The sequence below is a fragment of the Tamandua tetradactyla genome, chromosome X (assembly GCF_023851605.1).
Source record: "Tamandua tetradactyla isolate mTamTet1 chromosome X, mTamTet1.pri, whole genome shotgun sequence".
Lineage (NCBI taxonomy): Eukaryota > Metazoa > Chordata > Mammalia > Pilosa > Myrmecophagidae > Tamandua > Tamandua tetradactyla.
In genome coordinates, this window is record NC_135353.1 from 83,407,360 (window position 1) to 83,435,137 (window position 27,778).

Below are 27,778 nucleotides of genomic sequence, written 5' to 3' on the forward strand. Positions count from 1 at the left end.
TATATTCAGCAAAATTGTCCTTCAAAAATGAGGGAGAAATTAAAACATTTTCAAACAAAAAATCACTGAGAGAGTTTGTGACCAAAAGACCAGTTCTGCAAGAAATACTAAAGGGAGCACTAGAGACAGATACGAAAAGACAAGAGAGAGATGCGGAGAAGAGTGTAGAAAGGAAGATTATGAGTAAAGGTAAAAAGGAAAATTATATATGACATACAAAATCCAGAAGGCAAAATAGTAGAAGAATGTACTACCCATGCAGTAATAACACTAAATGTTAATGGATTGAACTACCCAATCAAAAGACATAGACTAGCAGAATGGATTAAAAAACAAGCCCCATCTATATGCTGTCTCTACTCAAAGGACATGAGAGCAAGGACACAAATGGACATTTGTACACCGATGTTTATAGGAGTATTATTTACAATTACCAAGAGATAGAAACAGCCAAAACGTCCATCAATGGATGGGTGGCTAAACAAACTGTGGCATATACATACGATGGAATATTATGCTGCTGTAAAACAGAATAAAGTTATGAAGTATGTAACAGCATGGATGGACCTTAAATACATTATGCTCAGTGTGATTAGCCAAAAACAAAAGGAAAAACACTGTATGGTCTCACTAAAATGAACTGACATTAGTGAATAAACTTGGAATATTTTGTTGGTAACAGAGACCATCAGGAGAGAGAAATAGGGTAAGCTATTGGGTAACTGGAGCTGAAGGGATACAGATTGTGCAACAGGACTGAATATAAAAGCTCAGAAATAGAAAGCACAACACTACCTAATTGTAATACAATTATATTAAAACACTGAATGAAGCTGAATGTGAGAATGATAGAGGGAGGAGGGCTGGAGGCATAAATGAAATCGCAAAGAAAGATAGATGAAAGATTGAGATGGTTTAATCTAGGAATGCCTAGAGTATATAATGATAATTACTAAATGTACAAATTTAAAAATGTTTTTGCATGAGGAAGAACAAAGGAATGTCATTACCACAGGGTGCTGAAAATAGATGGTAATTAATATTTTAAAATTTCAACTTATGTGTGAGACTAAAGCAAAAAATGTCTATTTGGTACAAAATTTATATTTTGACTAGTGCATCTCCTAATATCACTTATGTAGATAGTTGGTTGAACAACATAAGTACATGGAACCTTGGGTGGGACATTAGATTTTGTTGGTTTGTCCAGAGTGATGCTCCGATGAATCCCAGAGTGATTTGATTAGTGAGTGGAAAAGGTTTTGCAATGTCCCCTTTGGGAAATGCTGAGAATGGGGGAAAATTCAACCTCCCCAAGTTGAATTATTGATATTCTCACAAGGAGTGCAGACAGCCAAAGCTATAGGCTGAGCCCCCAGTCTTTGGGTTTGTTCATATGCAACTTAACCCCACAAAGGATAGGTCAAGTCTACTTAAAATTTAGGCCTAAGAGTCACCCCCAAGAGAACCTCTTTTGTTGCTCACATGTGGCCTCTGTCTCCAGCCAATACAACAAGCAAACTCACCATTCTCCCCCTGTCTATGTGGGCATGTCTCCCAGGGGTGTGGACCTTTCTGGCAATGTGGGTCAGAAATCCTAGAATGAGCTGAGACTCAGCATCAAGGGATTGAGAAAACCTTCTCTACCAAAAGGGGGAAGAGTGAAATGAGACAAAGTGTCAAAGGCTGTGAGATTCCAAACAGAGTTGAGAGGTTATCCGGGAGGTTATTCTTGTGCATTGAGTAGATATCATCTTGTTATCCAAGATGCAATGGAGAGGTTGGAGGGAACTGCCTGAAAATGTAGAGCTGTGTTCCAGTAGCCACGTTTCTTGAGGATGATTGTATAATGATATAGCTTTCACAATGTGACTGTGTGATTGTGAAAACCTTGTGTCTGATGCTCCTTTTGTCTACCTTGTCAACAGACAAGTAGAACATATGGAATAAAAATAAATAATAGGTGGAACAAATGTTAAAATAAATTTAGTTTGAAATGCTAGTGATCAATGAAAGAGAGGAGTAAGGGGTATTGTATGTATCATTTTTTTCTGTTTTCATTTTATTTTTCTGTTGTCTTTTTATTTTTTTCTGAATTGATGCAAATGTTCTAAGAAATGATCATGATGATGAATATGCAACTATGTGATATTGTGAATTACTGATTATATATGTAGAACGGAATGAGCATATATTAAGGATGTTTGCATTTCTTTCTTGTAATTTTTTTAATTAATAAAAAATTACAAAAAAACAAAGCTCATGGGCTTTGGATCAATATATTTTATAGCCTGTCAACTGGAATCAGACTAAAATTTGAGCTTTAAATCAAATGTAGCAAAATGTAGACATCATGATTTATCCACAGATGTCTCATTATTTTCTGCTCTTTCTATTTGAACTATTTTAATTAATCTTGTTAATTTATTACACTCTCAAAATAATAATACCAAAACTGATTTCAGAATAGAAATGCTGCTTTTCAATAAGCCAGAACATTTATCTGAAATGAAGAGTTTTGATAATTTGCATGTAAACAAGGATGATAATCAAAGCAATCACCTTGTAGGGATATATCTTTCATGTGTGTTGACCAGTTGTCCAACAATTTATCTTTTATATGTGTATTAAATGTGAAGCCAGAATATTTTTTCAGTGAATGAGGTTTGATCTAACTCATTTGGGATTTGAGATTGTGCATTCTTTTTTTTCTCTCAAGTCCTCAAGTTTCTCATCAGAAATGAAGATGTTAATTTACCATCCTGACTAAGGATTTATATTCCAGGTCATAGGCATTGTTAAAGTAAGTCTGGCAGTGGAGTGCTTTTCTTTTTATTTTTCTAGAGAGATTGGAATTTGTTTCCTTTTTAAACAAATATGCTTTTGGATTGCCATGGATGAAAGGGGCATACATATGTCAAAAATCTTGTACAGCAGCATTGTATGCTAAGGTCCAGGTCCAGAAAGACAAATAAGAAAAGTCTCAGGTCAGTCAAACGACTACCTTTTAATAAAATCTGCCCATCAAAATTCAAAAGAAGTTCTGTTGTGCTAACTATTTCTATTTTTTCTATTTTTTATTTTAACCATTGGGAAAAATAAAATAATTTCACGAGATGGAATTGGAAATTTGCTTAAAGGCAAGCCAATTTATAATAAAACAATACATCCTATACACAGGGCTTCCTTGGTACTGTAGCATCATAAATTTGGCTTTAAATATCATTGTCAACCATGTTACATGACAGAACATATGTTTATTCTGTTTGGGACATAATAGTAATGATTTTCTCCATGGTGCATTTTGCTTATTAATGTGAAAGTACGATTTGGAATTTTATACATCAAGAAAAGCTATCTTGGCTATTCTTGTGAAATTAAAAAAAAAAAGATGTGAAGTGCCTAACTGCTATTTTGACTATCAGGAGAGTTATATACAAGAACTTGACTTACTTATTTTACACAAACTTTCCATCATCGAGTTTTTGGTGCACTTATAACAAATTGATTTTTTTTTCATGCCAGTAACTTTAGGGTTTACAATTTAGAGCAGAAGTCAGAAACAGACAGCCTGTGGGCTAGATCTAGACCATGGATGGGTTTTGCTTTGTCTCCATAGTGTTGGTTTTCTTGCTTTCTATTTAATTATCAACAATGAGAATTGGAGAATTTCAAAAAAGTTCCTGGATTCACAGCATCCTTTAAAATTCAGATCTTCAAAACACTGGGCCTGCATTCCCACATGATTGAAATCAGCTGATGTAATAGACACCATCTTTGGAAAGAATACATACTTTCTATTTCACCCTAGAGCCCACCTCCCCTATTTATAGTCTCTCATTTATGTTACCAGCCTTTTCTCAGTAGGCATTAGAGTATGCAACTCTTTTGGTTACTCTTTAGTTCGTGTGGGTGAATCAGCATATACTTTCAAAAACGTTTTGTTTTTTCTCATATTGGAATAAATGTAAAATTTCATTGTGTGTATGTGTGTGTTCTGATTAATCAAGAAATAAACATATATAGTTATAAGCTACTGTTATGTTTAATTTAAAATTTGACATTAATTTGCATGTCATTTTACTAAGAAAATAAAAATAAAATGAAAACCAATTTCAATGCCTCAATTCAATTGCATTTATATAAAATCAGAGACACTTAGTTTCAATGTCCCAAGCCTAGACTAAAAACTCAACCCATTTAAAATTTTTCAGTTAAAATCATTCATTAATACAATCTAGTGGGTTTTAATTTCCCCAACCTGGATGTCACAATCCTATAGAAAGTTTGGCACTTAGGGGAGGCACATACACTGCTTCAAGTCATGTGGTTATTTAGTGTGCATGAAACTTAAAAATATTTTCAATGGAGAAAGTGTTTCCCAGATATTGGAAACACCATCATAGTGATTTTCCACATTGAAAATAAATTACATGGTAGGACCTCTTTCTCCCCCAAAGCCTTATGACATTTTTCTTGTATAAAAATATGGATTAAAACATGCATCAGGGGCATCCCTGATAGAAGGGAACTCTGTACTAAAAACAATAACAACAAAACCAGGCATCAAGGACAGCCCTGACAGATGGGGAAAAAGGTCACAAAGTGATCTAATCTCAGAAGGGTGTTTGGAAAAGGACAGGGAGCACTATTGCCAGGCAATATGAAAACTTACTTTAGTATCATGAGTTGCTTCCAAATCTCCTGCCTTTCTGAATCATTACCAATCATTTTCCCCATTATAACCTAAAAGGTACAAGGCCTGTAACAATATTTTATAGCTAATTGGAATTTAATTTAAATTCTTGTAATTGTTTTAAGAGGTTTTAATTGTAAATCTTCTTAGACTTGCAAATATGAAAATATATTTTCAGAAGAAAAAATTTGTTTACTTTAGGACTATTAGCATGCCTACAAAATGTATCTGTGCTTAATGTTTAGGACAATTCATGAAGACTAGAAGGCCTGCTTCTTTTCCATTATTGCTGTAGCATACTTAATAGCCTGTGCTCCCCTGCAAAAGTGAATGCACTTTCCTAAACATTTCAAAACAAAGGATAGCTGGGAATCTGAATTACTTTCCCATTATTTTACATAGATGTCTTGGTTTTATGACAGTAGACCCTCAATTTTGCAGCCTTTCTCTAACTTCTGCTTCAGTTCACAGGGAAGCTATTATTCTTTGTGCCTAGAAGCATCTCCCTACTGCATGGTCCTGAAATACATTCCCAGTCAATAAGAATGAATTATTATTCACTAGCAATAGTGATACAATGAGATCCCAATTAATTAGAATCCTCAAATGGATGTACAAGTTCTAATTATATGTTTGGATGTCACTGTTTTTATTGTTAACCAAGGATTAAGCAAGATTCATCATTCACTGAAGAAAAGCTAAAATTTATCTACTTTCTTACCTTAGTAAATATAATGCATTGAACAAAATTACTGATGTTGGGATGAATCTGTACAGGCTCCAGGACATTCCCAAGGGGTTGATTTTTAAAAAATAAATACATAAATACCTGTCCACAGCTTGTTTTCTTGTCATTTGCCTCTTCCTTCTAAAAGGAGAGTGTAGCAAAAAATAAATAAATAAAATTGGTTAATTGAGAGTTCCGGTTAGATAGCATCCAATTAATCAAAGTTTTATTATATTTTACAAAAAAATTTCTCAAATTCTGCAGAAACTTTTGATAAGTTACACACAATGAAACACCAGCAGGGAAGAGCACAAAGAAAGTAGGACACCTGAATTGTTATTTATGTTTAAATTTATGGACAACGTTATTACAATTTTGGTTTAATCCACATTGAATAAAGAATAATGTGAAATGTCATGCAGTCTATGACTTTTTTACATATGAAAACAAGGATATAAGGTTATAGATTTCTGTGGAAGAAAATGTCCTCAGGTGGTAACAATTCCAAATAAAGATTCAGCAAAGTCATGTCCTTTGCCCTTCTCTTAAAAACATTCTTTCCCCTTCCATTGGGTATTCAACTATTTTTTTGAAAAAAAAATCTTCTTTAGTGTTTTTTTCCTCATTTTTACTTGACCAGCAGAATGATGAAAGTGAGCCAATATTGATGTCAAGCCTTAATTTCCTAAACATGGAACCATTAATCACACAGCCCACTATATACCTCTTAATGGACCACTTCTGAACTATCTTACATCTTTCTCACAAGGGTTACACATACACACACAAAAGCAGATATATACACATAACACTGTCATACACACACAAAAAATTTATTAAATATGTATTTAAAAGAGTAATAAAAACCTGCATAACAAAACATTCATTCTTTCCAATAGTATAGTATTTCCCAGTGTTCTTGAACTACATAATGAAGAACAATTGAATTTAAAATGACATTAAAAACAAACAGCAACAAGCAAAATTATAATGGCTATGATCTGGCTCTTTTGAAATGTAGTGCACTTCCTTTAGTGCAGAAGCAGGAACCAAAAATATATGTGGTTGGCTCAACACCAGTTCCTAATCTCTTCTTCTAATGGGCCTTTTGTTAAATATCTCCTTCCAAATTTTTTTTTATTGTTGTTGTTTTTCAAACTTTTTTATTGTGAAATATCACATATACACAAAAAGGCAATAAATTTCCAAATGCATTTAAACAAGTAGTTATAGAACAGATTTTAAAGTTCAGTATGGGTTATAGTTCCACGATTTTTTGTTTTTACTTTTTTTAATGTTTCATTTTTATTTTTATTTTTGGGAGGCAACTGCTTCTGTGATTAAAGGTCTATAGGAAGGTTTCTAAATAAATAGTACAAACATATCTGTGATTGCTAGGGAGTGGGGATGGGTATAAAGGTGAGTCTTTTTTCACCTGCTGTTGTATTCTATTGCTTGATTGTGAGAACTATTCACAGTTCATTCACCCAGCCTGCCTTTGAGATGACAGTCTTATAAAGGAGAATATATTCACACATACCAAGTCAGTGACAATGCATACTTTTCTTAATCTAATGGGCTATATATCACTGGATTTGATTTTTTTTTTCCTTTTACCATAGAACCTCCCTTTTTTTTCTTTATCAAATTTTCTAAATTCAACAGAACTTTTTTGGCAATCATCATATTTATGTTATTACACCAAGCTCAAAAAAAATAAATATCATTTAATTTAACTCTTCTATACCATGGGCTTCATAGATTATTTATGCTTCAGTTCTAAAATTAACTACTGAGCAATTCCTATTAGAATTATCCAACTAATATAATAAATATAGATGTTTATGAGTTAACTACTTGTCTTTTTATCAAGGATTTAAAACTTTTTAGAAAACTAGAAGCTTACCATGACATTTGAAAATTTCTCATTTTAGCATGTTATTTTCTTGTCAAAGTTAAGGAATATATCTTACAGCACTAATACTAGATGTGGTCATAGGACTTTAGGGATTACAAATTAAATACATATGCACTATTTTTTACATTCTGAATGAATTGTGAGCTTCTACACATCTGAATTTGTTCCTTCTGTGATGTCAACTAATTTATTTTAGATTTCTTCATACTTTGTTATATAAGCAACATTTTGGAAAATGTTATTGAACAAGCATCTGATGCTGAAAACATTATCAGCTCAGTGTAGAACAGCTCTCAATATGAAAAAAAAATGATCTAGAGTTCCTAGAGTTGGCCTGGAGTGTATCATATCTCCTCTGATTCCTCTTTGTCTCCTGGGGTTTCAAAACTTTTTTGCTGCCTTTCCCCACTTCTGCATCTAGTATAAAGTAACAGTCATGAACAAAGGCTCTGAAACTCACTAAAACTTACCTTTGTGGTTGTAAAAGGCATATGACCACATTGTTATGACTTTACCAGCAAAAAAGGGTTACATACAATCAAGAATATTGGGTCAGTACAACATTGGTAGCACAACATTGTGAATACAATTGACAGCACTGAATTATATATTAGAGTGTAGCAAAAAGGGAAATTTTAGGTTGTTTACATTTACTAGAATAAAAAATCTTGAAAAACCTTAAGACTGTGCAATATAAATGTTGAACACTGTAAACTATGGACTATTGTTAATAGTACAACTATAACAATATTGTATTTTACTTGTAACGAATGTACTACACTAATGGGAGGAGTTAATATTCAGGGGATATATGGGAACTCTGTATTTTCTGCATGATTTTTCTATAAACCCAACATTTTTCTAATAAAATATAATTTTAAAAACTATTTAGTCAGGTACTATACTCAATGTGCTAATAATAACAGAATTATTATCTGAGGTCTTACAACTTACAGTTCTAAGTAGTAAGGACTTTTTACACAACTCACCAACACCATTCATCATCATGGCTGCACTGCATTAGGACATTCATCAACCTTGTGTGCCGGTCTGAAAGGATAATGGACCCTAGACAAGCCATGCCTTAATCCTAATCCATTTTGTGGAGACAGCCATTTCTTTTAATTCCTATTTAGTACTATAGGTTGGAGACTTGATAAGATTATCTCCACAGAGATGTGACTTACTCAATTGTGAGTATTAACCTTTGATTAGAGGAAGACATGACTCCACCCATTCTACATGGGTCTTGATTTGTTTACTTGCATCCTTTAAAAAAGGAAGGATTTTGGAGAAAGCTTGAGAGCCCTGGGAGAGCCATGGGAGAGTCATGAGAGAGCCATGAGAACCACAAGAGCCCACACAGCCAGAGAACTTTGGAGATAAAGAAGGAAAATGCCCCTGGGGGTGCTTCATGAAACAAGGAGCTTGGAGAGAAAGCTAGCAGATGTTGCCACGTTTGCCACGTGCCTTTCCAGTTGAGGGAGAAACCCTGAACATCATCGGCCTTCATGAACCAAAGTATCTTTCCCTGATGCCTTAACTTGGACATTTCTATAGCCTTGCTTTAATTTGGAAATTTTCACAGCTTTAGAACTGTAAACTTGCAACTTATTAAATTCCCCTTTTAAAAGGCTGTTCCATTTCTGGTATATCACACTATGGCAGCTTGCAACCTAGAACACCTTGCTGTATAGAGATTCCCACACACACATACAAATTACGACTAGAAGGTGATTTTGGTCTGGCTGAGACCCAACAAACTGTATAACTGAGAATAGGCTGTATTTTTAATTGGTCAAGATCATTTTTAACTTGTACCACTGATAAGTACATTCTCATAATTTGATTCTTCCAACATTTGGTGTGTGTATGCAATGCTTAATAAAATTAACAACAGTGATTGCTACACAGTGTGACCTTCTCTGGTTAGTCAATTGAACAGAATTCATAGAGATATGGAATTTTCTCTTGAAACCTAATCTTAAACTACATAATCACATTTAATAATACAGAGAAACAACATAAACAACTAAACAACCAAAACACATGACAAAAGGTGATATAATATAATGTGAGAAGCACAGTTAAGAAATCAGAGTCATTGGATTTAAATGTTTTAGTCCTTTTTGAGAATAAACTGAAAATCTACTAACAATAACATACAGTAAATCCAACTTCTGATGTTAAGGTAATTTTAAATAGTGTGGTATTTTTTTTTTTGCTAATTCTTCAAACAGTATAAGTACATACAACATATTAAAGATATAGCAAAGCTTTGAGATTATCTACCCCAGTGGATTTCAACCTGACTTCTAAAGAACTTCAGTGTCAGTGGGTAATAGAAAGGCAAGGGGCAGCTATTTCCATCAACCTCTTAAATTAGTGCAGGTTTTCTTCTTCATATGGGTTATATAAGGGGACTGAACTGCTCTAGTTGACTCTCCCAATGCCATTTAACATATGAAGAAATTAGCCCCTGAGATGTTAAATTATTTGGCAAAAGTCACATAGCAAATTAGTGACAGAAGTCTCCTGACTCCTAGTTCACAGATACTTCCTCTCAATTTGCCACCCTGCTTCTCCTACTGTATATTAGGAAAGCACAATTGACTCTCCCCAAAGACTGCCTTATTTATTTTTTCCTCACATATGCATAATAAGGTTGATAGGCAGGCTATACTTTAAGATTATAGAAGAAAAGAAGATGATATTCCTGGCTCCTTTGATTCCTATGCTAGTGTTCATTCTATACCACACTGTTTTTAAGGCAATGGCTTCAAAATGGCAAATGTTCTAGTTTGCTAGCTCCTGGAATGCAATATACCAGAAACAGAATGGTTTTGAAAAGAGGAATTTAATAGGTTGCTAGTATACAGTTCTAAGGCTGAGAAAATGTCCCAGTTAAAGCAAGTCTATAGAAATGTCCAATCTAAGGCATCCAGGGAAAGATACCTTGATTTAAGAAGGCCAAAAAAGTTCAGAGCTTCTCTTTCAAGTGAGAAGGCACATGGTGAACACAGAGTTTCTCTCTCATCTGGAAAGGCACATGGTGAACACAGTCAGGGTTCCTCTCTCATCTGGAAGGGCACATGGCACATATGGCATCATCTGTTAGCTTCTCCTGGCTTCCTGTTTCATGAAGCTCCCCGGGAGGTGTTTTCCTTCTTCATCTCCAAAGGTCACTGGCTGGTGGACTCTGCTTCTTGTTGCTATGTCATTCTGCTCTGCTCTCTCTGAATCTCTTTCATTCTCCAAAATGTTTCCTCTTTTATAGGACTCCAGAAATTTATTAAGACCCACCCCAATGGGTGGAGACATGTCATCATGTAATCCACTAACTAACAACCACTCTTGATTAAATCACATCTCCAGGGAGATGACCTGACTATAGCTTCAAACATACAGTACTGAATAGGGGTTATTCTGCTTTTATGAAATGGGATTTAGATTAAAACATGGCTTTTCAAGGGTACATATATCCTTTCAAACCAGACCAGCAAACTAGATATGCCAGGCATATTTTGTTTGACAGGAACAGAGTTTTGAAAATCTGGAAATTTTACATCAGAATCTGAATTTCCAGGTCCTCCTGGAAAGAAAAAAAGGAATAATGCAATACTTGTCCCACATACTTACTGGCTTAGTAACAGCTAGATGAAATTTTGAAGCCACTGCTACCTAAAGACAGAGCTTGCACTGTGCTCTTTCCTGCAGTTCCCACAATATCCTACAATCTTAAACTTAACCTTCTTAATTAAGTCCTGATTATCTGCCTGGCTCCAGTAAGATTATGATTTTAATGGCTGCTGTTTTAAAGCAGGTATTTAAATTGACTAATACCTGAGCATTAGTCAATTTTCCCAAATAAAGTGCAAGATTTCTGGAAACATCCACATGTTTGTGCTGTACTGAGGGTACACTAAAAATGCTAGATATTACTTACATTGACAATGCTTTGTGCTTTAATAAATGTATATTACCACAATAAAATTTAATAAAAAGAAACACTGAAGCTACAAAAAATTGCTAGATAGATCATTCACCTACCTAAAAAGTTATGTGCCTTTTTACTTAATTTAGAAAGACAAGCCTTTGAATCTTAATATTTTCTCACATACACAAAGGAATCTAGAGAAAGATGTTAGATGAAAATGCATTCAATAAGGAAAAATCTTTGATTACACAGACAGCAACAACATCATTCAATCAGACTAGTAACCACATATTTAAAGTTCCAAAAGACAAATAAAAATATTCATATACTTCAAAATAGAGTCTAATTATTAACTTAGCATATACTGTCCTATTTTGAGGCCTGCTAAATTTGGCTTTAGCTGATCTTTACACAGACCAGTTTTATTTTAGTCACGTAATTTGTTTTTCTGGTCCAATGCAAAAAAAAATGTTGATTTATGAACACATGTAATAATTAATTAGGAAGTAGGTCAAGCAATTTTTCCCTAGCTTGACATTGTCTACAGGGAATAAATAACCATGTGTTGGGACAACTTTTTTAGATCCTCCTAAGAAACATGATCGAACCTTATCAACTGTTGTATTTTCACTGTTAGAGATTTTGGGCGGGGGGGCTTTCTTCTCTCTTTGCTAACAACTTCATTGATATTATTTATCAACTTTTACCCAATAACAGCTGTTATAACACTATTTAATCCTCAAAACCCTTTGACAAACATCAAGGTTAAAATAAAAAGGAAATGAAAATGTATTTTGTTTTAAAAATATTAAAATAATGACTGGACATTTCAGATCTATTTACATTTTGAGAAGGCATCCAAGCAAATTCTTGGTCATTTTAAGTTTCCAAAGATACAATCTTCTGTTTCAATGCCCAAAACAATTAAAACTGGCCATTTTTCTCCTTTCAGAAATGTATTTTTCCTAGAACCACTTGGGACAAAAACTTTGATCCTATTAAATGTCTGCTTATTCTGATAAATTTTGTAAATAAGCTAAACTCTTAAAAATCAATGAGATTTTTAAAAAGCCACTGAGATTTAAAGTCATAGTCTGGAAGAGGAAAGAAGGGAAATTGTATATGGGATGGGAGGGCAGTGGATAAATATGCCTGTGGTACGTAATTGTTTTTTTTTTTTTTTGTATTGTGTGAGAGAGGGTTTCTGGTTATAGAATACTATTTAACATAAGCTGCTAATATATCTTAAAGAATGTAACACTCTATGCCAATTGTTTCTGACGGATGATCTTTTATACAAACAGTACTTTGTAGATTCACTCTTAGGAGCCCCATTAGTTTCAATGGCTTTCTCATTTGTTCTACAATTACAAAGAATCTCAGAAATAGGATTATGGTTCATCATGCGAAATGTCATTTTCAAAACATGTTCATAAAAAATATGAATACTTGTTCTCATGCTACAACAATTACCTCAGTATGTATGCAATATGAGCATAAGTTCCATGAAGTATGAGTTAGCTAAAAATAAATTTAGCAGCACAATCAATGATACTAAATTGTATTTTCAATAATATTTGTCCACATAGTCAAACTCAGTAAAAATCAGTCACTAATTGAACTGAGACTGTTAGACACCCTAACTGAAATGATGTATATTTTATGAAATTTAGATGTAAAAATTCATCAAAATCTTAATAATTCTAAATCAGTTAATGCTGTGGCATCATTGTACTTTTTTTTTGGATAATTTTGTACTTATAATCTTGCTATCCATGTTTGTAGATTTGGCCAAAGTCACCATGGGTAACCACTGGCCAGTTTCATTGAATTTTGTCCTTTGGTTTGTTTGGGAGTTCTAACCAACCTGCTGTAGGAATTCTTTTCAGCACTTTTAGACTGATTTTATTTTAGGTCTTCCAGTTAATGATCATGTTTCACTATTGTTTGTTCAGAACTTCTCACAGGAAACACTAAGGAAATGCTCCAGAAGCCAAATGAAATAATGGTAGATTCGCATTATAGAACTTGCAATGCTGGATGCCAACCACTGCTCTATGAGCTTTTACTTATCTTTGTTTTTGATTGTTTGATATCAAACTGAGATGATACCAACTTACCTATTTCCTAAATAGTATGCTGTCTATGTGGATACTTTAGTGTCAGCCTTCAGCTCTGAATTGCTCATTAAAATTTTGTCTCTTTCATTGTACTAATCACATTGTGTAATTGTTTTATCTGTTTACTTGTTTTAGGACTATCTTCCCTATTAAAATGCAAACTCCAAGAAATAATGGATTATTTTTCATTTATATGTTGATTACATGGAACCACATTGCCTAATATGGATGCTAATGCATAGTAGACACTTGGTAAATATGTGTTAAATGAACATTGGCTGGATGAAAACTACTGGAATTCAAATTTATTACTGTTGAGGCTTTAAACTTATTTTCATAATACATATTTTAATAATCTATTCCCACTAAACAGCACTGAATTGCATCATTGATGATGTTTGATAATTGGTATTAAGGACAGAAAGAATGTTGTTTTTGAATCTGGGTAAACTTTCTCTGAGTAGTCAAAGTTGATCAAAAACATCATGCATCTGACACTATTTGATGGCATCAAATATACTGATTATTGATAGATTAAAAATATATATAATTCATTATAAGGCTACACATGAAGAAATATAATCTTCTAGAATTTATTTTAATTATATTTTAACTTTTCTGAACATTTGGCTTATTTGTTTTGTGAAGCTTATATTAGATGTGAACTGATGAAAAATTCTGTTACAAGAACTCAGCTGTTTCAAAGAAAATAAGCTCTTTGCAATTGGTTATTCTGGTGATCCTATCAGGTTTAATCTACCTGCAGATGAAGACAGCCAAGGAGGGTAAAAGGATGGGAATCTTGGCCTGGACACACACTCAATGTATTACTGGGGGTCAGGGTAGGAATGAAGAGAATTGCTGATTTGAAAATCTGTTGAATCCCTTATATTTATATCTTGATTAAATCCTTGACAAGAACCCCTCTGCTACTATAATTAAATGAAATTTTAAAAGCACAATAAAATGTAGGGTTCCTCCCAATTAGGAAACTAGAGGCACATGTTGAAAATTACAATTGGTACCTATTGAAACATGAGGTAACTTGTTTACATGCTAAATAATAATAGCACCTCACTAATGTTTAGTTTTATAGTTAATAGAGCATTTTCCCTTCATTCACTCAAGGAGTGCAACTATTTTGTGTGCTAAAATGGATTTGAATCATTGTCCTACTTTTTATATCCAGAAACTGAGACTCAAGTGTCTTTAATTTGATTCAGTATTTTTCCATTTGTGTTATTGACAATATTTATCTATCCAAACATGGCTGAAATACTCTTTTCTCCTTGATACTCTTTTCTTGATAATATTTGTTGCTTTCATAATATATAAAGAATCGACTTCTTTAGAAGTTGAAAGAAACTCTTCAAAATGCTTGTAGTTGATATCCAAGAGTTTGTAGAATGATCCCATAGCAGCTAAATTTATTTCCTCAATGTATCATATCAGCTTCTTCGTTCAATGTTTATTCTACAAATACCTATGATCATCAACTAAGTTAAAAAGGCCCTGTGCTATGGGCTATGGAAAGTACAAAGATCTACTATTATGTTCCCTGACATCAAGACTATTCCAATATAAAATGAGATGTAATTGTCACACACTGTTACTCAGAAATTCTGTGAGTGAAAAGCACCACAAAGTTTCCTAGCATATACTAAGCACTCAAAAATATCTAATGAATGGATGTGGAATCTACATGTTATATAAACTAGGTGCTATAAGAATTTAAAGATTAAAATATCACTTTCACCTGGAATGGTCAGTGAAATCATTATGGAGGAGATGAAATTTGATTTGGGTCTTGAAAGATAGTTTTTGAAGAGTGAAAACTGAAAGAGGAGAACAATGTTTTAGGAAGGTGAAACTGACAAGATATGCAAAATGAAGGTTCATAAGAAAGTTTGAAGGCAAAGAGACTGGGTAAGAGTTACTGCAATGTCCTCATCATAGCAAGATGAGGTTGGTGGATATGAGAATTAAAAAGAACAGGTGCAAGCAAAATTCTAAATCCAGCATTGACATGACTTAAAACTTAAATTGTCATGGGAACACACTGATCTATATATCTATCTTGAAAATACTACACTGTCTTAGTTAACCTACCTCTATTGTAAGTCTTTAAATTGGGTAGAGTGCAATATTAGTGGTCAATAAGAGGGGGGGGGGAGTAAGGGCTATGGACTTGGGTTTTTTTTTTCCTTCTTTTTATTTAGTTTTCTGGAGTGATGCAAATATTCTAAAAAAAGATCCTGGTGATAAATGCACAACCATGCGATGATTCTGTGCACCAATGATTCTATATTTTGGATGGATTTTATGTTGTGTGAATATATCTCAATAAAATTACATTTAAAAAATTATCATGGGAACAAAGTATACATTGCAGCAAAGAACTCTGAGCTTATGACTTTTTCCCATGAAAACTTATTTTCTAAGTTCCATGTAACCAATATATAAATGAATATTTGAACAACTTATTCTGGAAGCAATAGTGACAACACTGAACAAGGCATAAGGAGACTTGGGTATTAGTCCCAATTCTGTGACTAACTAACTATGTGACCATGCACAAATCACTTCCCCCCTATATATCCCAGTACGTTTATTTGTAAAACCAAGGTTCAGTACACTGACCTCTCTCACCCGTTATAGCTCAAAAGCCCTATTATTTCTAAATTGGTGACTTTCTCAGTTATAGCATTTCTAAATCGCTGACTACCTGCCTACCAAACAGGCAGATTAAATTGAAATTACTCTAAGAAGTCAGTGGCTATTGCAGGTTAGTTGCCACTCTTGAGACATGCTATTTTTCTTTTGATTCTTAAACAGTTATTGCAATTCCTGTCAGTAGTTTTCAGTTAAGAGACATATCATTTCCATGTTTCACAAAGACACTCATTGAAAATTCTTCAGACATTATATTTCATAGAGGAAATCAGTAGAGCATTATTCTGTTTGCATGCTATAAAAAGGTGGACTTGAAAAGATGACTAAGCTCAGATATTTGTTTCAAGAAGTTTCTCTTCTGTTGAAATGTATACATCCCTTTTACCATAACCGGTATTGTAATAAAAATAGAGTTGACATTATCTATTGAAAGGTATATTGAAGTGCATTTATATTATTTTAAATAAAATCTTCTTTGACCTTCACTCTTTAAACATTACAGAAACTCAAGATTCTAGCTTTTCTTCACAGCTCATACTCTGTAGACACAAGGTCAATCTAATACCCCCTTTCAAATGCTACATCTTTTAAAAATATAGTAAATAGAACTGAAAATAATATTCAAAGTAGGGTTAGAGGAATATTATAATCTCATCATATATTCTGTAGATTTTTGGGTCTTTGCTATAACCATGAATGCAGGTAAAAATAAGGCTGTCATTCATAAAGAAAACTACTGTTATTTCTATTTCCCCCCCAGGCAGTTAGTTTTATCTTGGATTTTTTTTATCAGAAAATTTCTATAAATAGAAGGTATTAGATAGTTCATCTAAGTCACACAGAAAAAAATATGCCACTCCTACTGACAATTCTCTACCATCATTAAACCTTCTTAGATAAATGTAAAAGGAAATAATAATACAAGCATTTCAATCTATTTATTGATATGTTCAACATTTCCTAACTTGATGAGTGTTGGTTGATTTTTATCATTTAAAATAAAAACAACTAAATGTAAGTACCATAAATAATTAATACATCCTTGAGGTGTCTAGCAAAAGACCATGTACATAAAATCACCTAAATAAAATCATTAAAAGTGGTTGTAATAAACATATAAAAGGCCTGTGAAACTTTCTGGTGCTTACTTCTGTTGTAAATAAGTTACCATATTCCTTTCTAGCAGTCAAATCAAGTTAATTAATATGTTAATTTTTACATTAACCCTGGTTGTTTCATTCTTGCCTGCTCACATAGCACATTGTGAGGCCTTTGTTTAAGGCACTCAGTCATATGCCTGTATCCCTCAATAGGGAGCAACTCTTGGAAAGCAAGAAAACCTAACTACTCAATTCCCTCTGGATAACAAGATCAGCCTTAACATTTTAAAGCATTATTATTAAAGCCTTTAGAATACATATGTTTGATAAAAAGTACTTGGTGTGACAGTATTTATTTCAGACTCAACTGTCAAGATAACAGCTCATTTTTCTAAGTCCCACATTAAGACTTCAATGCAATGAAATCTTGCTTTTTAATGAAAGTTTAAAATAAATCTTTACTTCTTTATGTTTATCATTCTCCAGATTTTGATGAATATTATTAAAAGCTTCATAAACAGTTTAAATTTTTGCATTATTTGATTTGTTACATTTATCTTGTTGCAGTGCCATAAATTTTGAATTGCAGAAAATTTCCACCAACTGAAATGCCCTTCCTTAAAATTATTTTTGTTTTTCTCCCACACCCTGTATAGTTAGTTTTCTAAGTGCTTTACAAAAATCTCACTTAGTTTTTTTTTTCATGCAAGTTTTGTTTTAGCTCTTGATTTCAATCAAATAAAAGAGGAATTTCCCTTTGGTGAAAATCAATACACTGACACTGCCTTCTATTTTAAGTGTCAAACTGAAACCTGAATAGCAAAATCAAATACGCCCCCATCTCCAAATAAAATTTCCAATATATGGCTATCCAGGCAGCTTATTCAAATGTAAATTTATTAACTTCATGTCAACAATTATGATCAGCATCGATTGAGTACCTATGAAGGCTGTCAGGTGTTTCACTATTTAATATTTTCTTTTACCATTCCCTTTAAGTTGCTAGTGTTTTGGGTTTGTTTGTTGTTGTTTTTTTTTTATTTTTAGGAGTCATCTGTATTATTTCTTTTGTATATTTACTCTTCATTTTATCAATTACTAAAGGTTACTCCCATAACTGCTTTTTGAATGAATGCATAAGTATCTTTATTCAGACATAGCTGTGTGTACACTCCTCTCTTCCAAGATGTGCCCCCTTAACTACTAACACTTCATTAGATATGCCTTTTTTCCTAAAGGTTTATCAGTGGTCCTTCCTCAGGGTTTATGGGAAAACTCTTCCTATCACCTTGTCTCTTGATTCACATAAAATTAAAAAGAACTAATGAACAAAAGAGAGAGGGGATGGAAAGAACTTCATTCTTCTGTTAGTTATGTGAATATGAATCATTGTTAATGGAGATGATTCTGTACTTCCCAGCATAGATTGAGGGTCCTTCTTACCCATCACATCATGCTTCTCTTAATGTTTCTATAGTCACCACTTGTTTAGGATTCCTTAGCATTTCATCCTTTCTCTTCCACATTCTATAAAGTATAACAGTCTTCACACTGAAAATTAAGGCATTTCACACTCTTCATCTCTCCAGGGCAACTGGGTCTTCCTTTTTTTTTCTACCTATTGTAGCAATTCTCTATGAGATTCTATATGAGATCCTTAGCCTTTTATTCTGCTTACTTGGGAGGCTCTTGGTCTTATAGTAATAACATATTTGGAATGTCTTTTTATCTTTGAATGTCACCCCCTAAAAATCACATCAAATGGCCATAAAAAACCACCCACTTCTTTTGGAAAGTGCATTCATAGTAGGAAACAATACATTTTTCGATGTTGACAAATTGTATGTCCTTATTACCTCAGACTCACCATTTGCCCATTACAATCCACAGCAAACAAAACAAATTAAAAAAATCAATAGCAATATCTCACAAAAATAAGCAGATGGGCCTTAAATTCTTCACACATAAATTATAGAGCATTTAAAGGTTGAAGGGAAAAAAGCTCAAAGGTGTTCAAAGTCTCGACTTTCTTTTAAATGCATCATATTCTTTAAAAGCTTTCCACAGGAAAAAATGCTCATATATTATTTTAATAATCTTTAAATTCTAAAACAAAAATTTAAGATGAAAACTGTTAGAACAAGGATAAATGTTTTTTAATTCTATGAAACAAAATACTTTTGTAAAACACAAAATTATGCTAAAAAACTTGATTCTATTATATCTTCCAAGTACTATTATTGTGTTTCAAACATTTCATCTACTGAAACTAATGTTTGTAGAATGCAAATCTAGATGCAAAGTATCTGAGTTTCATCCAGTTAAAGACAATGTTAACACCAGACCCCATGAGTTTTCTTAAATCTATTTTTCAGGTGGAAAAGATAAATTTTATAATTAAACTGCCATAATTAAAATTTCTATTTTGGGCTCTTGCTGAAAGGGAAAATAAAGTATAGCATAGGCAATCATGTACATTTACAATTAAATAAAAGCAAATTGTCCTCATAGCAATCTTTTTGAAGGCCATGAACTTGGATATTTATAAGAGATTTTCAAATTAAATGTAGACAGTGAAGCCTGGTTTCTCCTTACAGCTTATAGTAAAATGCAACAGGAAAGAGATAAGCTGAGAACTGAACTCTTGGGCAAAAAGAAACAAGAAGTTGATATTCTAGAAAATTCTGGGCTTCCAAGAAGGGAGACTCCAGAGAATAGTGCCCCACATGAGGATTTAACCAAACATAGCACCAGTGAGCCATTTCAGAGAAAGCCAGGATTGGAGATGGAGCCATCCAGGAAGGATTTGTGGAAACTCCTTCTGTCTGACAGGCATGATCCTTGCTTACAACATAGAAAGCAAACAAGAGTGTTGCAGGATCTGAATAAATAGAACCACTGCCAGTCTGAGCAGAGAGGGACAGAAAAGCGATCTATTGGAGGAAAATTATTTCAGATGCAGAACTATGGAATCTAAAGTCTAAAGACAAGAAATCTTGGACCAGGAGACCAGATCCACCCAAGTACTTGGAGGGGTGGGTTTGCCACAGAGGCAGAAGGTGGGCCTTCCACCTTGTTGCTATAGAAGTGTCGTGCCACCTCAGGCCTTGAAGAGGCAACATTCCTTGGGGATTGTGGAGACCCTGGCTGCCACCACATGGAGGGGTTGAGTGTGTGCCCCAGACATGCAGAGAGCCTGAGTGCAGCCCCAATGCTTGGAGAAGGTGGAACCGAGAAAAATGTGGTCTCCCAGTGTTCCTCAAGGCTACATCGTGAGAGAGGCCGGCCACTGCACAGGCCCTTGGAAAGGGTGGGACTGCTGCTTTCTAAAGCCCCTAAGATAATGGACTCTCAGACTTTGAAATCTAATGGAGTTTGCCCTGAAAGTTTTCAAAACTGTTTGGGTCAGGTGACCCTTGGGTTCCTTCCATTTTCTCCCTATGGAAATTGAAACATGTGTATTATGACTGTTTCTCCTTTGTATATTGGCAGCAGATAATTTGTTCTGAGTTTTTATGGGTTCAGAGCCAAAGGAGAATTTTGCCTTAGAAGAGATGATGCCTATAAGACTTTGATGAGACTTTGTACTGGTTTTAACCTTGTATTGTATTTGTATCATCACTGAAATGCTTTAAGGTTTTCTGATATTGTGATGGAAGGAATGTTTCTTGTATATGGGAAAACATGTCTTTTTTAGGGCCAAGAGGGTGGAATGTGCTGGTTTGAAAGGGTTATGTACCCTAGAAAAGCTATGTTTTAATCCTAATCCATTGTGTGGAGGCAACCATTTCTTTTAATCCCTATTCAGTACTGTAGTTTGAAAACTTGATTAGATTATCTCCACAGACATATGACTCACCAATTATGGGTATTAACCTTTGATTAGAGGGAGATGTGACTCCACCCATTCTAAGTGAATTTGATTAGTTTGCTGGGATCCTTTAAAAAAGGAAACATTTTTGGAGAAAATCTTGAGACTAATGGGCAAGCCATGAGAGAGCCACAAGAGAACCACAAGAACCACAACAGCATATGCAGCCAGAGGCCTTTGGAGATGAAGAAAGAAAATGCCCTTGGGGGAGTTTTGTGAAACAAGAAGTTTGGAGAGCATATAGCAAAGGTTGCTATATTTCCCATGTGCCTTTCCAGTTGAGGGAGAAACCCAGAATGTCATCAGCCTTCTTGAACCAAGGTATCATTCCCTGGATGCCTTAGATTGGACATTTCTATAGTCTTGCTTTAATTCAGATATTTTCACAGCCTTGGAACATGTAAACTTGCAACTTAATAAACTCCCCCTTTTAAAAGCCATTCTGTTTCTGACATATTGTATTATGGCAGTTAGCAAACTAGAACAAGGCCTAAAGTTGATTTCTTCTTCTCTAATTACTATATTGTCAGAAAACCTTAAGAAAATTTGAATCCAATTAAAGCACTGAAACTTTACACTGAAACCCTAAGTTATTATACATATATAAAAATACAGTGCAGACATATATTAGATGGCCTATACAGAAATTTTTATTAAGGAAATATGCTACTAAGAGAAATAATTTCTAAACAACATAAATATCTTGGCAAACAATTTTTCTCTAAGTTTTGTTTTATTTTTGGTTGAAAACTATGTCATAAACTAGATTCCATCATAAACTAGTATAAAAAAATACTCCTATATTTGAAGTAGCCAATTGCTAGAAAACATAGAATTGCACAACTAGGTTCAAAGACTATACCACTTCAACAAGTATTTCTGCTAAATACTGATGAATTGCTCCTTTTTAAGCTAATATTATGATTTATAGAACACAAGTGTTATCATAAATAAAAGCAAGCTCAATTGCCAAAATTAGAATATTGTGCTGATAATCACCAATTTAAAAACTGGCAAAACTACAACAGTCTAAGAACTTTGTTTTTTCAAAGTTCAACATCTTGGTGACATATTGAGTAATAAGTAGATGATTGGACTGGCTCTAGAAAAGAGCGATATTAAGTGTTTAAGAAAACAAACATTAATTATATGCTTTCCTCTATCATTAGAAAATTATTAGAATGAAATGAGGGTATAAAAGGAATTGAGATTTTTCTGTCATCTTCCAGCCTGTGAACCATTTTTTCAAAACAATATCACTTTTTAAAACTACTCTACTTTATTTGGTATAGAGTATAGAATGGATGAAATTGTCCTTTCGGACTAATTGAACTATTTTGTCATGGATGATTCGCTGCTGATTTTATTTTGTAACCTGAGAAAATCCAAATTAAGAAGAGCAAAATACAAGAGACAAAATAAACAATACTAATGAAATACTGATTATTCAAATATTGATAGTTTTTCCTTGCTTCATATTCTTTTAAGAAATTACAATAGCTAGAACTTTTTAAGTAGAAAAATTTTCCACTATGTATCAGGGAATCTTTCTAGTACTGACTAGTTGTTACTTCTACCAAGATAATCACTATACAAAATTTTCTATTCTTCTTCAACATTGGTAATTTCTTACTGCTTAAGGAAAATAGCAAATGCTGCAATGGGTTTGAAACTACATAAAATATTTCCTGAAAGTTTTTGTGTCTAGAGAGCACTAAACATTTGGAATGAAATCTAAAAAATAAAATGAGTAAAAGTTTACTCATTTTTAAAATCTTATATTATACGGAAAAACTGTTGCAATCATTATTGTAGGGGGCACAGAGAGAATACTCAAATCTAAAATGAAATAGTGAATGTTGTTGGTGATTTTATGAGGTCACATTTCTCCTATAACGTCTCAGCGCATAAAACCACCATGATAAAATAATAGAGAATCTAAATTTAATTCATCTTTACTGAGGACTTAAGTTAATTGAGTGGAGGAAATAGAGAAACACACTGTAATAACTTCATGTACTGATGATTCTGATATAAATGAAAGTGGTACATACTGTTTCAACCTATGATGACTCATTTTATAGGATGTTAAGTTCAATTAAGCTGTTCACATAAGTTATATTAAGAAATGCACTAGTCAAAATATAAATTTTATACCAAAAAAAAATTTTTTGCTTTAGTCTCACACATAAGTTAAAGTTTTAAAATATTAATTACCATCTATTTTCAATACCCTGCATTATTGACATTTCTCTGTTCTTCCTTATGCAAAACATTTTTAAATTTGTACATTTAGACACTATCATTATACATTCTAGGCATTCTTAGATTATACCATCTAAGTCTTTGTTGTCTATCTTTCCTTCTGATTTTGTTTGTGCCACCAGGCCTCCTCCTTCTATCATTCTCACATTCAGCTTCATTCAGTTGAACAAATATTTTTAAAAGATAGATTTAAATTTTGAATATTTCTTTGTCTTTTGTGTTTGGTTAGGAGTAGCATGAAATTTCACAATGACAGGTTAGAGAATTCCAGGAATGCAACATGCCATAACTTATTCTCTTCATCCTATCAAATGTATAAGACTATTTTGCAAGGAGAAAATACACTGAAAGAAGACCATGTGTGTGTTTGTGTATGTGTTATATTTTGCTTAATGCTACCATTTTCAACAAGCTTTAAGTAAGTTGTGCTTGTTAGTTTTTCACCTATCTGTTGCTATGACTGGTACCTTTAACTAGACTGGCAAAGAATGAAAGAGAGGATATAAATAATCAAAAAATGAAAAGAGGAATAATACTGCCCAGCCCACTGAAATAAAAAGGACTATAAGAGGATACTACGAACAAGTATATTGCAATAAATTAGATAACAGATGAAAATGGACAAATTCTTAGAAAGACACAAACTACCCACATTGGTGGGTATCAATTAGTACTAAAGAGATTGAATCAGTCATCAGAATCCTCCCAACAAAGAAAATCCAAGACCAGTTGGCTTCAAAAGGAAATACTACCAAAATTCCAATAAGTCTTAACTCCAATTCTGCTCAAACTCTTCCAAAAAATTTGAAGAGGAGGGAAAACTCCCTAACTCATTCTATGAAGCCAACATCACACTCATACATAAGTGGGATGAAGATGCCAAAATAAAAGAAACTACAGACCAAAATCTCTTATGAATATAGATTCAAAAATCCTCAACAAAATATTAGCACACTGAATCCAACTGCATATTAAATAACTATACACCAAAATCAAATGGGATTTATCCCTAGTGTACAAGGTTGGTTCAACATAAGAAAATCAATTACTATAATACACCACATAAACATAATGAAGGAAAAAAGAATACGATCTTCTCAATTGATGCAAAAAGGACATTTGACAAAATACGGTACCCTTTCTTAATAAAAATCACTTAGAGCACTAAGAACAGAAGGATAGAAGGAAACTTCCTCAACATGATAAAGGACATATATGAAAAGCCTATAGCTAACACTCATACTATAGAAAGACATATCTTTCTCTCTATGATCTGGAACAAGACAAGGATACCCACTATCACTACTATTATTTAACATTTTACTAGAATTGAAATGTTTACTGGAAGTTCTTGCCAGAGCAATTAGGCAATAAAAATAAGTAAAAGACATCCAAATTGGAAAAAAGAAATCATATTTCCTTATTTGCAGATGATATGATCCTATATACAGTAAAGCCTGAAAAATCCACATAAAGCTCTAGGAGCTAATAAATGAATTCAGCAGAATGGTGAAGTACTAAATCAACACCTAAATGCAGTAATGTTTCTACACAAGCAATGAACAATCAGGAGAAAAAATTAAAAAAAAATCTATTCATAATCACAGCCAAAAGAATCAAAGATCTAGGAATTAATCTAATCAAGGATGTAAAGGACTGATACACAGAAAACTCTGAAACATTGCTAAAAGAAATCAAAGAAGACCTAAATAAATGAAAGGATATTTCATGTTCATGGAATGGACAACTAAATATCATTAAGATTTGAATACAACCTGAATTAATTTATAGATTCAATGTAGTCTCAATCAAAAGTCCAACAACCTTATTTTTCAGAAATGAAAAAGCCAGTCATCAAATTTATATGGAAGGGCAAGGAGCACCGAATAACTAAAGCCACCTAGAAAAGGAATGAAGCTGAAGGACCCACACTTCCCTATCTTAAAACTTATTACAAAGCTGCAGTAATCAAAATCAGTACAGCACCTGTACTGGTACAAAGACAGATATTTAGAGCAATGGAATAGAATTGAGAGCCCAGAAACCAACCCTCATATTTTTTGCCATAGCAGATCTTAAGACCATTTCCTTCCCTTTTTCTTATTTCTTGGCAAGTATTCACTAAACCTAAGTGGGAGTATGCTGCAGGAATTAAGAACATGGACTTTGAAGCTAGAATTGGGAGTTTCATTTAGAATTCCAGCTCCACATTTATTAACTTTGTGATCTTCAGCAAGTCATTTGCCTTCCTGTGCTTGTTTCCTCATCTGTAAATAGGAATAATTACGGTACTTATTTCTTAGTGCTTTTGCCTATATTCAATGAGTTCAAAAGATATTACAGTACTCAGAGTAATGCCTGGCAAGTAGGAGATGTGTCTCTACAATTATTGTTAAGAATTTTTATGGTGACATCAAAAGAAATTTGTTTCACCCCAGATTCCCTGTAACACGTGAATGGTTAAACATACTTTGGTACATTGATATAGGAATGAACTAGTGATGCACGTAACAACTTGGATGAACCCCCAAAATCTACATGATTCCAAATAACATTTTTGAAATGACATAATTAAAGAAACAGAGAATACAGATTAATATTTGCCAGGGGTTAAGTACAAGGAATATATGGCAGGAAGGAAGTATATGTGGTCATAAAAGAGCAACAGGAGGGATCCATATGCTGTTGGAATTGTTCTGTATCTTGACCATATTAATGTCAATATTCTGGTCGTGATGTTGTACTCTCATTTTGTAAGATGTTAACATTTAATGAAATGGAGTAAGAGGTACATAGGACCTCCTTCTATTATTTCTTTGAATCCATAATTGTCTAAAAATAAAAAGTTTAATTAAAATAAAAATAATAATAAAATAAAAAGAAATTTGTTTCATTTGCCATATGGGGATAAAAGCTTATAAGTTATACTTTATGTACTAAATGACTCTTCAAAATTGAAAAATCTGGACTACTGAGTTCCCTTGGTCTGATTACTTGTGAAATAATGCTAAAGAAGTAAGTCCTAGCTTTTCCAGGTATTGCAATTGTTCTTTGAGAGACAGTACCAGATTTAAAGATATTTTTTGTTTTATATTGTGCCTGTTAATGAACTTCATATTTATATTCACTTCAATTTGATCTTAATATAACTATCAAAGAAACAATATTTTAACCAAGATTAATCTTACACAATGTTATATCATTACTTTTTCTCAAATATCCATTTCTCTTTTATTAATATAGTGAAAAGAGCAATACACAAAGGAGAGTCAGGCTTGTTTTATTTAAGTCATCAGTGGCACTTTTTACCTGCATCTGGACATGTTTGCAACTTAGTTGTCAATTCTCATTGTTACCTTTCAGGACCACCCCCTTGCTTCCAGTTCTGACTAAATGATCACACTTGCTATTGTTTAGAGTGCAAGAAGGTCAGCAAGGTCATTCCTTACCAAAGACTCACTGCTGTATTCACACAAAGTTGGGGAGTAAGCCTCTGTTGCATTGTCCCTTCAATAAAATGCAGGCTTTCCATGTCATGGCCTTTTGAAATTAACCAGTAAGACACAGCTTTGTTGTTTTCTATTTTGTATGTTATTTTTTTAATGTGAATGATATAAATATATGTAAATGTTTCATCATTTACATTTTATTTTTTTTAAAGTTTCAAGAAAAGTAAAAATAAAAGCTTCAAAAGTTGAAAATCAACAGAATAAAAGAAGACTAAAGATGCTTTGTAAAAGTAAGAAGTCTACATCTAAAGGCATTAAATCAGAATGATTTATTCCTGGATTTTGAACATTCTAAATCACAAGGTACTTTCTATATGATATTTTCTTTGCAAAAGAACTAATATATTATCAATTTATAAAGTACCAGTCATAGCAACAGATAGGTGAAAAACTAACAAGCACAACTTACTTAAAGCTTGTTGAAAATGGTAGCATTAAGCAAAATATAACACATACACAAACACACACATGATCTTCTTTCAGTGTATTTTCTCCTTGCAAAATAGTCTTATACATTTGATAGGATGAAGAGAATAAGTTATGGCATGTTGCATTCCTGGAATTCTCTAACCTGTCATTGTGAAATTTCATGCTACTCCTAACCAAACACAAAAGACAAAGAAATATTCAAAATTTAAATCTATCTTTTAAAAATATTTGTTCAACTGAATGAAGCTGAATGTGAGAATGATAGAAGGAGGAGGCCTGGTGGCACAAACAAAATCAGAAGGAAAGATAGACAACAAAGACTTAGATGGTATAATCTAAGAATGCCTAGAATGTATAATGATAGTGTCTAAATGTACAAATTTAAAAATGTTTTGCGTAAGGAAGAACAGAGAAATGTCAATAATGCAGGGTATTGAAAATAGATGGTAATTAATATTTTAAAACTTTAACTTATGTGTGAGACTAAAGCAAAAAATATTTTTTTGGTATAAAATTTATGTTTTGACTAGTGC

General features: G+C 33.2%; 1 protein-coding gene across 4 annotated transcripts in view; it reads right to left on the minus strand.

The window, feature by feature from the left end:
• Positions 1 to 27,778, minus strand: part of DACH2 (dachshund family transcription factor 2) — a 782,542-nt gene that overhangs the window by 536,199 nt on the left and 218,565 nt on the right. For 3 of the 4 annotated variants that reach the window (XM_077145235.1, XM_077145232.1, XM_077145231.1), the window contains one exon: positions 5,526 to 5,564. The exons of the other annotated variant lie outside the window; for it this stretch is intronic. In XM_077145235.1, coding sequence (XP_077001350.1) covers positions 5,526 to 5,551 — 26 coding nt within the window. In that variant the 5' untranslated portion in view covers positions 5,552 to 5,564. The remainder of the gene's footprint in view (positions 1 to 5,525; positions 5,565 to 27,778) is intronic. 4 annotated transcript variants of the gene reach the window in all.